Here is a 15,727-nt window from a genome sequence, read left to right as displayed (position 1 = left end):
GTGTGTGTGTGTGTGTGTGTGTGTGTGTGTGTGTGTGTGTGTGTGTGTGTGTGTGTGTGTGTCGGCTGCAGGACGCTGACCTTTCTCCTACTATCAGAGCAACCATGACATTCCTGTAGCATGACGCTGCTGATACTGGTGACCACTGAACACAAAGTATGGCGCGCACACTGCGCGCTGTAAACACACTCCGGCCTTCTGTGAAAGCAGCAGCCCGTTAAAGGTCGTCGGCTGGAAACTGAGAGGAAAATGCAAACGTAGCAGATGGAAGAGGGAAAAACCCTCTGTCAGGATGCTCAGTGCACACTTTCCCTGGTCAGATTCTTCAAATGGAAATGTTGTTTCCCAGGGTTTTAAACTTGAAGCACGTCATTTTCTAGCTAGCTGCTGCTGCTACAAGATTAGCTGAAACTCTGAGTGCGCCTCGCGTCCCTGTTCACACCAGGATCGGACTGATCCTCCTCTGAACGGTTTCACCGCTGCTGTTTGTTTTGCACCTGAGCAGCCAAATGAATCACAACCAGCCAAGTGTGATTTACCTGAACCTGAAGTGCAGGTGTGAATACGCCTTTAAAGTTTATTGTAAGAAGGGAAAAGGCGGAGCCTCATCGCTTTAATCGTAATTTACTATTTAAATCTGCTGACAGCTGAAGGTGGATACGAAATTAACCACAAAGAATGTGAACCTACAATAAAAGCACAAATTCCAAGTTGAGTGTGTGTCTGTGAGAAAGCATGACAGGACTGAGAAAACCTCTAAGAATGTCTGAGAACAAAGAGTGGAATCTGCTCATTAACGTAACCGTCATCGTTCACCGGCCAAACTCTGAAAACCGTATTGGAGAATGTTCCAGTTCCGATGCTGCCAGGATTTACATTTATTCACATTAACAATGATTTATTTGTTAGATGAAGTTCTGATGTTAAATTATCCACACAATACTCACATAATCTGCCCTCCTCATCGATTTAATCCTCCCTGTTTAACCGACACGACACGTTAAACAGTCATTATGTGCCTTTGCCAGTAAAAAGTCATCTTTCCCCAGATTTCACTGATTTTTATGAAAGAAATCTTTGTTCGAGCATCACACTTTCCCTGGAATTAGCAGAGACTCAGCAGCCGTTACACATTAAGCGTAGTTGTGAGTGGGTGTGCTGGCATTATTAAATGGAACAGCAGATGTAGGATTGTAAAAACAGCAGTGATAGACAAGAACTACGGTTCTGGGGGTGTAACAGAGAAACACAGTGATTGATTAAGTTGTGTGTGTGTGTGTGTGTGTGTGTCATAGAAATCGTGGATGGAAACGCCAAGATGACCCTGGGAATGATCTGGACCATCATCCTCCGCTTCGCCATCCAGGACATCTCTGTAGAAGGTGCAGCTTCCTGTTATTCATATCCATGAAAACTGTCGCACCTCGCTCTCTTCGTTCTTCGTTTTTTTTATCCATCACTTAAATAAAAACCAAAAAAATCAAACTCTCTAAAGTTCAGCTCCCAGCCAGGTTTTTCAGGCCAGCTGACTGACAAAGACCTGCAGCAGGCTTTTATAGACCACTTGGAAAAGTTGCACTTTCTTGTGGCTGCAGCCAGAAATGCAGATAACTGACAACTGAGGCTACAAGTTACCTACAAATAAGTAGAGCACCGACATCTTGGGCAGCCTGAGTGCAGTAAACCTGCAGCAGTTTATATTTACCAGATAATTTCATGGTTTTAATTCTCAGAAAGGCACCAACATCCAAAATCAGGTTCCAGAGCTCTAATTTAGGGACTTCATTGGCAAGGCTGAGGCCTAGCCTAAGGTAGTGGCTCCTTTGTTGGCATTCACCTGTGACTCAGAGCTTTATTACACTAGAAACACTTTAAGAACGAGCAGTTTAAAAATTCACCCGCTGTGCATCTGTTTTTAGGGGGAGATTGAGCTAAAGAGCACAGAAGTGTTTTTGTAGCAGGCTGTAAAAATGTTATTTTCATGGCTGGACTCGAGCATCATGGGAGTCTGTGGGGATCGACTCGCTTTCAGAGCCGACCTAAAGTTAGAGGAACTGCAGATTCTGGCACTTCTGCACTGGCTTCATTTTTAAGCCCTGAAGGTTGCTGCAGTTACAGATGTACAGGCTTGATATGCATGTAGGAAGTGGAAACACACACACACACACACACGCGCACACACACACGATGAAATAAAGCCAAGATGAAACAGGTGTGCCTGAAACAAGACCGATCACGGTAAACTACATATTGCTAGCAGCACAGTTCTAACTCTGCCTGGTTATGTGCTGTTTAATGGTTTACATGATATCAGAGCAGGTTTAGAAGTAAATGGTTTAAATACTGATGAGTTAATTATTCGAGTTTAGTCCCACAGAGTCGACCCAACAGCCCAAATCTGTCCTGATGAACTTTCTGACAGTAAAACCAGCCGATGACTCATTTGTGCATTAATGTGTGCGTTAGCTTTGTGTTGATAAATGTGGAGGTGAGGTTCATTTCTCCTCTCTGAGCACAACTGACTCTGCAGGCTAATTAAAAGAGTCTGAGTTGAATTAGCTGCGGTGGGTGTGGGCTGCTAGAAGTCATTGGAGTAATTCTCCATATTAGCGGCGGATATTTTGTCGGTGTGTGTGGAGGAACCTAAAGCAAACACAAACATCCTCATATTTTCAATTCTGCTCATGAGCACCGTGGCCATTTATATTTAGCACGCTGAAAACGGCCTCGGGTATTTCTCGGTCTGCTTGCACAAGGCTAATCGACTCAAACGGTCAAAGCAGCTGAATGAATGTGATGCAGAGACATTTCCCCCCGTGTGCTCCAACTGATCACGTCTCTTGTCTCCTCCTCTCCTCTCTCTGCAGAGACCTCTGCCAAAGAGGGTCTACTCTTGTGGTGCCAGAGGAAGACGGCTCCCTACAAGAATGTCAATGTGCAGAACTTCCACATTAGGTAACGTACACACAGGGCTTTACGTTGGACTCGTTTTTAAAGGCTTCTATTGTCAGATGAAAGCAGTTCACACACAGTAATATTGTGTTGTAAAGACCAACAAAACCTTGAGAGAATCCAGTTGAGGAATCCTGCGGATACAGTGAAACTCTCCAGTGGCATTGATGAAATGTGTTTGTGGTTAAGTGTGGTATGTGAGCAGCTGTCCAGTGTTCTTTTTGTTTTTTTTCCCCCCCTTTATATGAAAAATACTGATCTGAGAGTTTCTTAAACTCAGCATAAAAGTTGAGTTGGCGCACACACAGGCGCACGCAGATACTTCCCTGAACCTTTCTGGTTTCAGCTCAGGTGTTCAACGCTTACATGAAACCTCAAATCTGCTGCTGTTGTGTAGAAAGGGCGCCCCCTGATGGAGAGAGTGCAACATGGCACAACTGTGCTGTAAATAGACAAATGTGATTATTTTCTCTCTGTTTCAATATGAAAAACTGTGAGAAGGAATTCAGAAGCAGCTGATGATGATGTATCACATGCAACACGTCCAGATGTAATCAATCAAACCATCTTTCACCCAAATTCAGCTCGAAAAGAATGTTAATGAAGTTCATTTAGTTTCAGATCAGTTCATAAATTAAGTTCAGTGTCACAGTGGAGATGTGGATCTTGGTCCCGGCGGCAGATCGGGACAGTTTTTGTTCACGGCGCCGATAATGTCGACTTGTAATGCAGCAAATGTGTGAGCGTCACCTCCACCCTCACCCCGAACTCGTCTTTTCTCTCCAACAGCTGGAAGGACGGTCTTGCCTTCAACGCTCTGATCCACAGACACAGACCTGATCTCATCGACTACGACAGCCTCAGAAAGGTGAACAGCTTCACACTCCTCCACTCTCTTCAAATATTTCAGTTTTTGGGTCAAACATGGTGAATCGAAATGCTTTCATATCTGTTGCTAAGTTGTGTTACAAATGCCTGAAGCGACTCACTGGCTTGTTTGCCGTCTGTGATTTGCTGTTTAGGATGATCCTGTAACCAACCTGAACAACGCCTTTGAGGTGGCTGAGAAGCACCTGGACATCCCCAAGATGTTGGACGCAGAAGGTAATAAGTCGGCTGTTGATCTGTGCGTCTCTGCTGGATCTGTCACTGCGTGTGTTAAAACATCACGGGCGTGTTTACGTGCACAGAACAAAGTGACTGTTCATAACGTAAGATGTGGAAGTGGTGTGACAAAAGTGAACTGGTGTTCTTTTTTAAAACAGTGACACAGTTTGTCATTTCTGACCAGTCTGTAACATCAAATAGGAGTTTGTGACTTTTCCTGGGAGTCCGTCTTTGCAGCACGTACATGTGACTGTAGCTCCACGCTGACCTGCACGGGGTTTGTCGCCGCGTTGTGTGCATGTAAATGTGCCCGATCTCCAAAGCGTGTTCGGGTTCTCGGTGACAGGACACGCGAGGCATCTTCAGGATCGCCGTTGCTCCTCCTCCTGTGTTCATCTGTATGTGTGACCATGTTGAACATCCACGTTTCCTTCACAGGATCCATTCTTGTCATAACAAGCCACTTTTTCTTTTTGCTTCAAACTCTACAGAAAGAAATCCAAGTTGTGTATTAACTGTACCTGAGCTGTGTGTGTCTGCGTGTGTGTGTGTGTGTCGTTGTATTTGTTGTTTGCATGTCAGGCTGTTGGCAGCTACAGCAGCTCGTTAAATGAGTTTGTGTGCGTCTTGTTGTAATTGTGTAATCACTTGTCCTGTGTCTTGCCTGTATGTGTGCGTCTTCATAACCATGGTCTCCCCCCGACTTGTAGACATTGTGAACACTGCTCGCCCAGATGAGAAAGCCATAATGACTTATGTGTCCAGTTTCTACCATGCCTTCTCTGGAGCACAGAAGGTACCCTCTGAGCCAACGTCAACCTTTAACCTCCTTTTACTAACAAGGTGCTGCTTCCTGTCCAGCATGGCCACGCTCTGTCTCGACAGCCAGGACGCTGGGTTTGTTGGGACGCTGGGTTTGTGGGGACACAAACACGCAAACGATTTCAACATTAGCATGCTGGTGAAAGCGGTAAATGTTTGCCGTACAGAAATGAGTTTGTGGACTAAAGCTGCGTTTAGTTTTATTTTTAGCTAAAATCTGTCGGAACTTTTCCCATAGATATTTTTACATTTTTGAACAGTTGTGGTTGAAAAAAACTAAAAATCAAAACAAAATGAACAGAAACCTCTGATTCAACATGTGGAAGTCCCCATCCTTTAAAATAAAGTCCTTCCAGGAAACAAAAGAACAAGGCCAGCAAACAAAATGCTGAAATGAACGATCACCGTCAGGACGTTTCTGTTTTCTCCCACCACTAAAAGCATCCAGGTCTGAGGCGCTCTCCTCAGAGACGGATAATCTCACTGCTTTCACTTCCTCTTAAAGGAGACCCTGTTAGCTTTTTAGCATGTATCACACTGAGGTTCATCAGGGTTCATTTCCTTCTGCCACTCTGACCATGATCCAAAAACTTTCTCCACAGATCCAGAGGGAACAGTTCCTTCAGCCTCGGAGCAAAAATGAAACCCAAACTCAAAATGAGAATATTCAGTTATGCACCAGCTACGTTGCTTTAATCTGAGCTGTGTATTCACTGAGTTGAAGCATATTAGGATCTATGCAACATCTTCTCTTAAACACATTTAGCATCAGACTGCTTTTGGCAGTTTTTCACTGTTGGGAGGAAGTTAGACCGAACCTTTACATCCACAAAGCGTCTAAATGCAGAAGCACAACTTCATTCCTATTTGTTGTTCATTATAACTGTTTGCAGATTTTTTTTTCATGTACATGTAGGAAGAAAAGGTAGTTCCAGTTCATGTTGGCTGCTATTGTTAAGATTTGGCTTGGAAAAACTGTCACTTCCTAATATTCAGAGAACATGGCATGCAAATAAGTGAACCCGCCCCGTTAAATGATGGAGTTCCTCCTTTTTAGAGCAGCTCTCAGGCTTTTTGGCCCATCTGGCACTGCAGGTTGTGACCTTATCGAACGGTTATTTGAAAAGCTTTAGATGCGTATCGCTTTCTGCTTTACCTTTAGCATGTCTGTACAATAGTACGGCAAAACTGGAGTACCGTCCTGCAGAGTCGGGGCTGAAACAAAGGCAGGAACTAATAACAATGAATAACACAGACAGAATAAAATCTGCGTTATGTGCAGAATGAAATGAACGATATGTACCGAGATAAAAATATACGTGCAAAAAATCAAAGGAGCTAGTCGGATGATATCAGTCGATAAACTTTAGATGTTACAGGAAGGCTCACGAGCTCAGTCTTTACAAACACAGAGCAGAAACCACTTTACTCTGTACACTTTCATAAACTGCTAAATTCAAAATTCCAGAATCAAATTCCTGCAGCTCAAAGTGAAATTTAGACTTTTAACATAATGTGCACGAGACAAATCTATAAGTAAAAACTCCTATTGTGGAGAAAGTTTGGTTTCAAATCATGCATGTCTCTGATAAAGTCAAGTAAATATGATGTTAAAGATTCATAGTGGGTCTGTCATAAATGTTATTAAATCATCTTCGTCCCCGTCCTCTCGTTACCCTCTTGTTTTTCCTCCTCCTTCCTCCCCCCCCCTCCCTCTGGGCCCATGACAGGAAGCCAATCGATGCGTCTCTTGTTTGCTCGTCTTCCTCTAATTAATTTTCTGGCTCATTCAGAACTTGTTTGTTCCTCTGCAGTCTCACGAGGTGTGTGTGTGAGAGAGTGTGTGTGAGAGAGTGTGTGTGAGAGAGTGTGTGTGTGAGAGAGTGAGTGAGAAAGAAATGGGCACGAGTTCAGGTTTTGCTTTTAGCTGGTGAGTTATGTGCGTTAGCTCTCTGACCGCTGCGTTTGTACCAAACACAAACTCTGAAATGTCCACATTTACTGCTCTTGCCAGCATCGTAATTTATTCACCAACGTCACACAAATCGCGCCCGCTCCAGTTCACAGGAAGCGTTTTCATTCACCAGTCGCTGTGCTGCGTTCTCATTTTGTTCACTTGGTTATTTGAGAATATTTTTCCACCTGCAGTTGATGAAGACGCTGTAGTTGAGTACGAGAATAGAACTCTGAAGATGAAGAAGAATTAGTCAGTCAGTGTGCTGACATCATTGCCCTGCTGAGTGAACCCAGTGACCTCCATCAGATGGTGAATGAACCGCTTTGAGTGACTGGATTAAGCAGTTCATGCCTGTTTGTGTCCCACACTTTCCCTTCCAGAGGACTCCTCTGGTGGCCCTCACTTCCTGGTGACAGCAGGCGCTCAAAGCTGTGGCACTAACGAGGGGGCGCTCACCGTCGCCCCCACCTGACTCACCTTTCTCTCACATCCTGCAGGGGGCAATCAAAGTGTAGCTTTGGGTAGCTTTGGCTTCACTCTGTCTCTCTCTCTCCCTCTGTTCTGCTGGGTGATGCGTAGACATCGTGGGTACGCTGAGGCCGGATGAGAAGGCCATAATGACCTATGTTTCCTGCTTCTATCACGCCTTCTCTGGCGCACAGAAGGTGAGCTCCTCACCCGTCAGACTCACATTAACACTCAGCGCTGCGAAGAAAAACCCTGAAATGCACCAAAGTTTCCATCGTTGGTAAAACACATTTGTTATTTAAAGTTTTTAGAGTGTGAAAAGATCAGAGGTGAAATCACAGCAACATGCTGCAATTCCAGCCCAGCGTTTATTAGATGGAAGTTTGAGCTCGCTCGATCCAACAGTTCAGCTGCACTTATGGTTTTATACACATTCAGTCAAATATTATCTGCAGAACAGGAAACTGAGCAGGAGCATGATGGGAACTTTTGGTGCTTCTGTCTCGGCTCTTTGGACATCAGCTGTTTCCCTCAAAATGCTCCAGACTTTATGGGCTGGACTTAAACTCGGCGGTCACCTGCACTGATTGCTTTCCATGCATGCTTCTGTGGGTGATTTTGACGTTTACATTTCTTCTTTCCACTGAGATCATGCACAGATTTCGATTTATGGATATCTCAGCTGGAACATGAAACGCTTTATATTGACGAGGATTCTTCCTCCGGGAAAGCGGCAAACCGCCGGTGGTCATGCTGCTGATGTGGTTTAGAGAAACCAGACCGGTCTGGATTCATTACTGTGGGAAACATTAGCTGATGTCTCAAGTTTCTTTTCAGCTATTAACACTTTTCAAACTATTCTAAATGTTTTATATGATATGACCTGTGTCTTATATTCTGGTGAAAGCATAGCCTGTAAGCTTATTGGACGAGCAGCATAAATGCAGATGTTTTGTTGTACAGTAGGTATGACCTTGAATCAGCTTATCAAATTCTGTGTTTTATATTTCAGTGGTACAGTAGTGTAATATCCTAGGCAGACGCACTGACGTGGACTGCAGCGCTACATGAACTGTAACTAGAAGCACTGATTCCCAGGTTTTGAAGGGAGATGCATGAAGTTTTAAATACACACAGAATGACTTTGGCACATTGAACTAACCATCGAGAGCTGGAGCATGTTTGTAGCAGTCATATTAAGCCCTGGTTTGACCTACATTGGCGTTTTTGCCTTATTTTAAATAACACGTGCCTAAACTTGGCTCGACATTCCTCCCTCACTGCCTGCGTGTGGAGTGTGCGCACAGATTTGAAAAGCAAACATGCGTTTGTCACAGCTGCAATGAAAGGCCAGGCTGAGGTACTAATAAGCAGCGGTAGACACTTATTTTGAAGCTCAGTTTAGTGACTTTATTATGAAGCTTTGAGCTCAGAGAGTAGACTCTGATGGAGTTTTATCCAGTCATGTCCAGCTCCACTCATCACTCTCCCTCCTAATAGGCTGAGACAGCCGCAAATCGAATCTGCAAAGTGCTGGCTGTCAACCAGGAGAACGAGCAAATGATGGAGGACTACGAGAAACTGGCCAGTGATGTGAGTATCGAAACATGCCATCTTTTACTTGCACAGCAGACTTTGGAGAAAGGAGGACGACCCGTTCGTCTGTCCTGTTTTCACCGTGCTGTCCTCTCTGCCTCCAGCTCCTGGAGTGGATCCGTCGGACCATCCCCTGGCTGGAGAACCGAACCCAAGAGAAGACTGTAAATGACATGCAGGTGAAACAGGAGGACTTCAGAGACTACCGCTGTGTGCACAAACCACCCAAGGTATAGAAAACCTCGCGTGAACTGTTCTCAGCATTTCTAAACAAAGAAAAAAGGCTCTCAAACTCCTGGATCGCCTGCCAGACCCAAATCTTTGTAGTGGAAAGTTTAATCTCATTAATCTTACTCAGTGTTCAATATTTGTTTTCTTCCAAAATAATCTTATTCTTCTTGACATTTAAAATCTGGGTTTTTAAACTCATTCATGGTGTAGCTTCTGCAGAGTGGTTGCTTGTGTCCCTGAGGTTCATCAGTGTTTGTTCATTTTTGTTATAATTGTGTCCCTCTGGAGAGGAAACAAGGAGAAATGGCTCAGAGTCTGCTGGAAAATGTTTCTGCAAATATTTTCTCACATGTTACTCTGACCTCTCTCTGCACAGAGCTTCTTCAGCCTTGTTGTTACAAGCATTTAAATTGAGGCAGAGTTGTATACTGTGTATTCACATTAACCAGTTATTATAGTGTGTTAATCTCACACTGCGTGGCAGCACGAGCCCTTTTCCCAAGACCTTATTCTATGCATTTAGCTTATAATGCTCTGATTTTATGTCTGAAAATGCACAGGTTCTCTAAACCTGCATTCTTTCCAGTGACCAGCAGGGGTTGTCTTGTCCATTTAACCTGTACAGATGAACAGCTCTTCGGCTTCTTTGCTCTGACTTCAGATAACATTTTGAAGAGTTTATGCTCTTAATCGCTGGAACCTTTGTATCTGTGGCATCGCCATATAAGAGCGCTGTGCCCTCTCACATATGAATGTTGGTTTTCCTCTGCTGAATGTGTCCAGTGACACTGAGATGTTCCTGTCTGCAGGTCCAAGAGAAATGCCAGCTGGAGATCAGCTTCAACACTCTGCAGACTAAACTGAGACTCAGCAACAGACCTGCCTTCATGCCGTCAGAAGGACGCATGGTGTCGGTATGAAACTCGCACACAGTCGATGGGAAAAGTTACACCACACTTGAAGCTGCGCGACACAACTTCATTATCATCAGTCGCAAAGCAGCCTGTCGCACGCTAACAGAGGATTTGTAAAGATTGGTGTAAAAACTGATTCAGTTATAGCTTAGTGAGTTTAACACAGTCAGTGTTAAGTTACTTTTCTGTGTTTGTTAACAAACAATCCAGCTTTAAGTTCCCTTGTAAATATTACAGCAGTTTCACACCACCTCTTTCACACTTTTCTGCACGTATGAGATGTTTTACTGTGTTTGGAGTTTCTGCTCTACAGTAACTCTTGCTGTTTGCTCTCAGGACATCAACAAAGCGTGGCACAATCTGGAAGGAGCAGAGAAAGGCTACGAGGAGTGGATCCTCAGCGAGATCAGGCGTCTGGAGAGACTGGAGCATCTGGCCGTCAAGTTCCACCAGAAGTGTGCCATCCATGAATCCTGGACCGACGGTATGTAAATTCCATCGCGGTGAAGCAAACGTCTTCACCACGCCAGAATGCTCGTCTCTGAATAAGTGAGGCTTTTGTGCATGCAGGTAAGGAGGCCATGCTTACCCAGAAAGACTATGAGACGTGCACCCTGTCAGAAGTCAAGGCGCTGCTCCGGAAACACGAGGCCTTTGAGAGCGACCTGGCCGCCCACCAGGACAGAGTGGAGCAGATCGCCGCCATCGCGCAGGAGCTCAAGTAAGAGTGGAGCCGCTAACATCTCTGACTTCATTAGCATCGGTTCCTGAACGTTCCTCGTGGCTTCTTTCATGCATAAACGCACAAAGCAGGTCGGGCAGCTCTATTCTTCATAGTTTGTGATAATTCTTTCCTTGCACGCGGGTTTGTGGTCAGCATAGTACCTGCGGCTCGCTGTGAGGTGAAACACGCAGCATCATTTGCTGCTAGCTCCCGATGGCTCTCGTCTCCACGTCAGGGTTCATTTATTCTGAGTAATGAAGCTGCTAAATATGCACAAGTCTCATTTTGGAAACTTACTGATGGTTTGTGCTGCTGCCCGAAGCTGCTGGTGTGTAATAATCGGTTCCAGCAGATCATTTTTCACAGTTGGAGTATTATTCGTTTTGTTCTCATTTGAATTCTTAGATGTACCGCCCGCGGGGCAAACAACTTTAACTTCAGTTCTTTCTTCTTTTTCTTCCAACACTCACATTATTTTCACAACTTCCTTTAACATCGTCTCGAGTTGCATTAAATCCACATTTCAGTCAGAAATGGACAAAACTACAGAGCAAAGTGGTGAAGAAGCAGCTCCGGTGTTCTTTGGAGACGCCTGTGCATTTTTTCAGAATAAAGAAGCAGCTTTGAGGCTTCTGTCAGGTCACTTTGGTTTGATCGACACAGACTCAGAGCAGTCGCCTGATGCCTTTCCCCTCTCTAAAATTTTAAACCAGACTTGACGTCCAAAATCTGACCTCACAGTCAGATGGTGTCGATTAACAGAAAGAAGTGCGTCTGAAAGTGAATCTGATCATGAGAAGTGCTCGACAAAGGAAAACCCTTTTTTCTTTTCTTCCTTTTCCAGTGAACTGGACTACTACGATGCCGCCAGTGTCAACGCTCGCTGTCAGAAGATCTGCGATCAGTGGGACGTCCTGGGAGCCCTCACCCACAAACGCAAAGAGTCACTGGAGGTACGATTCGGCCTGTTTGTGCAGCACCTTTTGAGCTTTAAAAGGATTTTGACAGGATCATCATTTGACACAATCAAATGTCAAATGTATTTTAAAATGTATTGAAATGTATTTTAATAAGGCCGTCTTCTGTTTTCTTGCCGACAGAGGACAGAGAAGCAGCTGGAGTCGATAGATGAGCTGTACCTGGAGTACGCCAAGAGAGCGGCACCTTTCAACAACTGGATGGAGGGAGCTATGGAGGACCTGCAGGACATGTTCATCGTCCACAACATTGAGGAGATCCAGGTATCTGGGAACTGGGAAGTCAAGTGGTGAATAAACAAGTGCAGCATATGAAACATACAGCGGAGGTCCGGCACTGAGCCAAAGAAACGTTCCAGTGTTTACTATTTAAAGCCACAGAGCTACGTTTATCCCACAAAAAACAGAAAACCCAGCAAACGTGTTTCTTTCCTCCTTCTCTCAGGGTCTGATCACAGCCCACGAGCAGTTCAAGTCCACCCTGCCCGAGGCCAACAAGGAGCGCGAGGCTATCCAGTCCATCCAGTCCGAGGTGCAGAAGATCGCCCAGAGCAACGGCATCAAGCTGAGCAGCGGAAACCCGTACACCTCCATCACACCTGAGAGCATCAACAGCAAGTGGGAACAGGTGAGCTGCTGTTTAACGAAGGCTGACGTGAATCATTTTAAGGCAATAAACGTGTAGCTCATTCATGCCAGAGCAGTAAACTATTAATGCTGTCTGCTGCTTTAATGACGCAGCGCAGATTTTTCCTCTTAAAAGCTTTTTCCCCGGTGAACCCTACATAGAAGAAGAACCGTTTGTCCAGTGTGTTAAAAACGCTGCCCTCTACAGGCTGAGTGAATGTTTTTCTGCAGCTGGTGCTTCATGTTTGTGCGTTTGTGTGGGTGCAGTTGTTTCTAATTCTTCTTTGTGTGCATTTGCAGGCGATGGCTATGGTGCCACTGCGTGACAACGCCCTGCAGGAAGAGCTGAACAAGCAGAACTCCAACGACACTCTGAGAGCCACATTCGCCACTCAGGCCAACACGGTTGGCGCTTACATCCAGGCCAAAATGGAGGTAACGGATCAGCCCCCACAGTCACAACGTGCTCCGCATTATGTCGAGGTTTTCACGTTTGCTCAGCTGTGTGCAGTTTGTCACTTTGCAGACACTTTGTGAAACACAGACTCACAGAGCAAATGTAAGACAGGGTGCAGGATTTACCCACAGCCTGAAGAGCTCTTCAGTTTGTAGATGTTGTATCCATGAGCTTTGTTTAGATTAGATCGTCACTGTGCATGCACACTGCGTTACTCTTCAGCATCCTTACAGAAAAAAAAAATCTTACAATCATTTGGAAAAGTTTATTTAGAAAAGTGTTTTTTGTTTTTATAAATATGTTCGAGTGTCAGCGTTTCAGGTGTTTGTGTGTTTGTGTTGGCAGGAAGTTGGCAGGATATCCATTGAAATGAACGGCACCCTGGAGGACCAGCTGACCAACCTGAAGGAATACCAGAAGAGCATCATATCATACACACCCGAAATTAACAAGCTGGAGGGATACCACCAACACATCCAGGAGGCGCTCATCTTCGACAACCAGTACACTTCCTACACGATGGAGGTAACGCAAACGCACACAAAACCTTCAGCAATGAATGAATGAAGTCTTTTTCACTTCCCAAATGAAAATGTTTGAAAGTAGGACAGCTGTGTGACATAATGTGTGCATGAGCTCTGTAACAAAACGAGCTCATGCTTTGTGTTAACCTTTGAGGACACTGTCAAACCAGAGTCCTCTCTCGCATCTCAGTTCTTAACCTCTCCTGTCAACCCCGCCCCATCACTGCAGCACCTCCGGGTGGGCTGGGAGCAGCTGCTCACCACCATCGCCAGAACCATCAACGAGGTCGAGAACCAGATCCTGACGCGTGACGCCAAGGGCATCAGCCAGGAGCAGCTGTACGAGTACCGCGCCTCCTTCAACCACTTTGACAAGGTCAGGGCCCGAGCTCTGCGCTCACCGGTTAATTATTACACCTGTTCTGTTACCCTGTTATCAAACCTCACAGTATTACAGAGTATTAGGTGTTTAGGTTGGCAGTGATACCTGAGGAGAAACCCTGTTTTTGTTTCATGTGTCGATCTAAAAATTATAAACATGAAGCGTTTAATGATTTTTACCATTACATATACAATACATGATGGTGTAGACCAGCTATGATGCACCAAGCATCTTATGTATTTGTCTGTGTAGAGTATAGTCGTTAGCAGTGGGTTAGTTGTGGTTAATTGGACTTCCTGAACAGTTTTCAGTGTGAGGATTTGGCCTCTGTTTTTCCTGTTTATTTATAATGTGACTGACTGGATGTTTAGACCTTAAATGGGGGTGAGAGAGGAGCCAGACATGTAAGTACTCATCCTGATGTTTCACTCGCGAGCACAGGCGGTGTTGGTGAAATTTAAAAAAAGGCACGGATGGTGACTGGCTTTTACCAGGAGGGTGAAGAGTGAGGAAACATCCAGTTAGCAAAAGGCTACTTGTTTTAAATCGGCTAAGAAATGCTACATTTGGTCTGAAATGTGTTATTTTTGGGTTGCACTTGGTCTTTTTCCCCTCACTGGACATGCAAACCTGCAGATGTCTGTCATCCCTTTGGAACGCTGTTTTCTGCATTTAAAAAAACTAAACTAAACCTACCAGATGTCATTTTTTGTGTTTTGTGGTGGTTAAACGTGATGATTGAAAGCTCTCAGCTGTCAGAGAGGAGGACGACATTGCCATCGTTCACCATCTCATGCCGCTCTGTGTGTGTCGCTCATTCATGCCACTATCTGACACGGTGGTCACTCACCCGTCAGTCTTTTTGTTCGTCACATCAGTGTGTTTATTTCTTGACGACACAACACTGGAACTATTCTTCGCACTCAGTACAAAGAAAGCACTTGTAGCAACCCGCTGAGCCCATTTCAGTCTTTGCATGGATGCTTTTCTCTAAATTTGGGAACATTGTGTCAGTTTTCAATAAAAACTGAATGCAGTGATTTTCTAATTATTTAAATTCTGAACTATATACATTTAAAAATGCTGCAGAGACGACACCACAGTTTTTGAAACTGAGGTTTGTTCTCACTTAAATATAGATACATTTTTTAATTTTTGAGGCCTTAACATGTATCATAATTTAATGCATAAAAAATAAGCATAAAAAGGTAACAACTGCATTAAAACAGTGGATCTCTGCGTGAAAGTCTTTTGTGAAACCACAACAGTTCATTGCTGTGTCCATGAATGCAAGCTGCTCTGGACTGAAGAGGACCGGGATCATCTGTCTTTGTTATTCATTCACGCTCGTGATTGGTGGAGATTAAAAAGTGACAGTTTGTGAACATCACAGCTCTTGAGTGGGTGTGGGGGTTTGTGTATGTGTGGCGACATTGTCTAAACATCCATAAATGTGTGTCCCTTCGTCCTCCATGTCTTCATCGTCTCCCTGCATGCTGTGGATCTCATGGTCACTGTCCTCCACCGCCACCATCCCTGTGTTACGATTGGTTCATCCTCACGATGCGATGCTCTGTCATTGGGTGTTTGGCTGATCTCAGGACCACAGCGGGGCCCTGCAGGCCGAGGAGTTCAAGGCCTGTTTGATCAGTCTGGGCTACGATGTGGAGAAGGACAAGCAGGTAGGAGCTCAAGGATTGGACGGAGGGAGAGCCGGCGTCATCGGCGTCTGAGCAGGAGTGCAGAGATCACTGCCAGCCACATTCAGCCAATCACAATCGATGTTTCTTTTACTGATTTTATACACTGACATATAGAAGTCAGACAATTCAGCATCTAGCAACATTTGTAGCTTAATTGATTTTATTTTTTCCACACCGGCTACAAATGGTTGATGTTTTGAAGCCATAAAAATTTGCATTGCAAATAAAAAAAAGTAACCAGAAACAGCCTGAAATAGACAAAAATGAAAAGAAACTATTTCGACAT

The 15,727-nt window shown here is 44.6% G+C and overlaps 1 protein-coding gene across 4 annotated transcripts in view; it reads left to right on the top strand.

Annotated features, from left to right (window-relative positions):
* LOC102212156 (alpha-actinin-4-like) overlaps positions 1–15,703 on the top strand; it is a 52,026-nt gene extending 36,323 nt beyond the window's left edge. Inside the window, exons 4-21 of one of the 4 annotated variants that reach the window (XM_005737425.2) lie at positions 1,296–1,382; positions 2,868–2,955; positions 3,742–3,820; positions 3,975–4,056; positions 7,418–7,503; positions 8,807–8,899; positions 9,007–9,132; positions 9,943–10,047; positions 10,384–10,531; positions 10,618–10,768; positions 11,616–11,724; positions 11,872–12,012; positions 12,194–12,376; positions 12,676–12,810; positions 13,178–13,357; positions 13,586–13,732; positions 14,110–14,142; positions 15,340–15,703. In XM_005737425.2, coding sequence (XP_005737482.1) covers positions 1,296–1,382; positions 2,868–2,955; positions 3,742–3,820; positions 3,975–4,056; positions 7,418–7,503; positions 8,807–8,899; positions 9,007–9,132; positions 9,943–10,047; positions 10,384–10,531; positions 10,618–10,768; positions 11,616–11,724; positions 11,872–12,012; positions 12,194–12,376; positions 12,676–12,810; positions 13,178–13,357; positions 13,586–13,732; positions 14,110–14,142; positions 15,340–15,471 — 2,105 coding nt within the window. In that variant the 3' untranslated portion in view covers positions 15,472–15,703. Of the gene's footprint in view, positions 1–1,295; positions 1,383–2,867; positions 2,956–3,741; positions 3,821–3,974; positions 4,057–4,769; positions 4,856–7,417; positions 7,504–8,806; positions 8,900–9,006; positions 9,133–9,942; positions 10,048–10,383; positions 10,532–10,617; positions 10,769–11,615; positions 11,725–11,871; positions 12,013–12,193; positions 12,377–12,675; positions 12,811–13,177; positions 13,358–13,585; positions 13,733–14,109; positions 14,143–15,339 lie in introns of all 4 variants that reach the window. The other 3 variants (XM_005737424.2, XM_005737427.2, XM_005737426.2) reach the window with 3 other exon arrangements.
* The last annotated feature ends 24 nt before the right edge of the window (positions 15,704–15,727 follow it).

Source organism: Pundamilia nyererei, unplaced genomic scaffold (genome assembly GCF_000239375.1).
Source record: "Pundamilia nyererei isolate P.nyererei 1_Seehausen unplaced genomic scaffold, PunNye1.0 scaffold00076, whole genome shotgun sequence".
In the NCBI taxonomy this organism is placed as follows: Eukaryota; Metazoa; Chordata; class Actinopteri; order Cichliformes; family Cichlidae; genus Pundamilia; species Pundamilia nyererei.
Note: the sequence above shows the minus strand (reverse complement) of the source record. Positions and strands in the feature narration are given on the sequence as shown.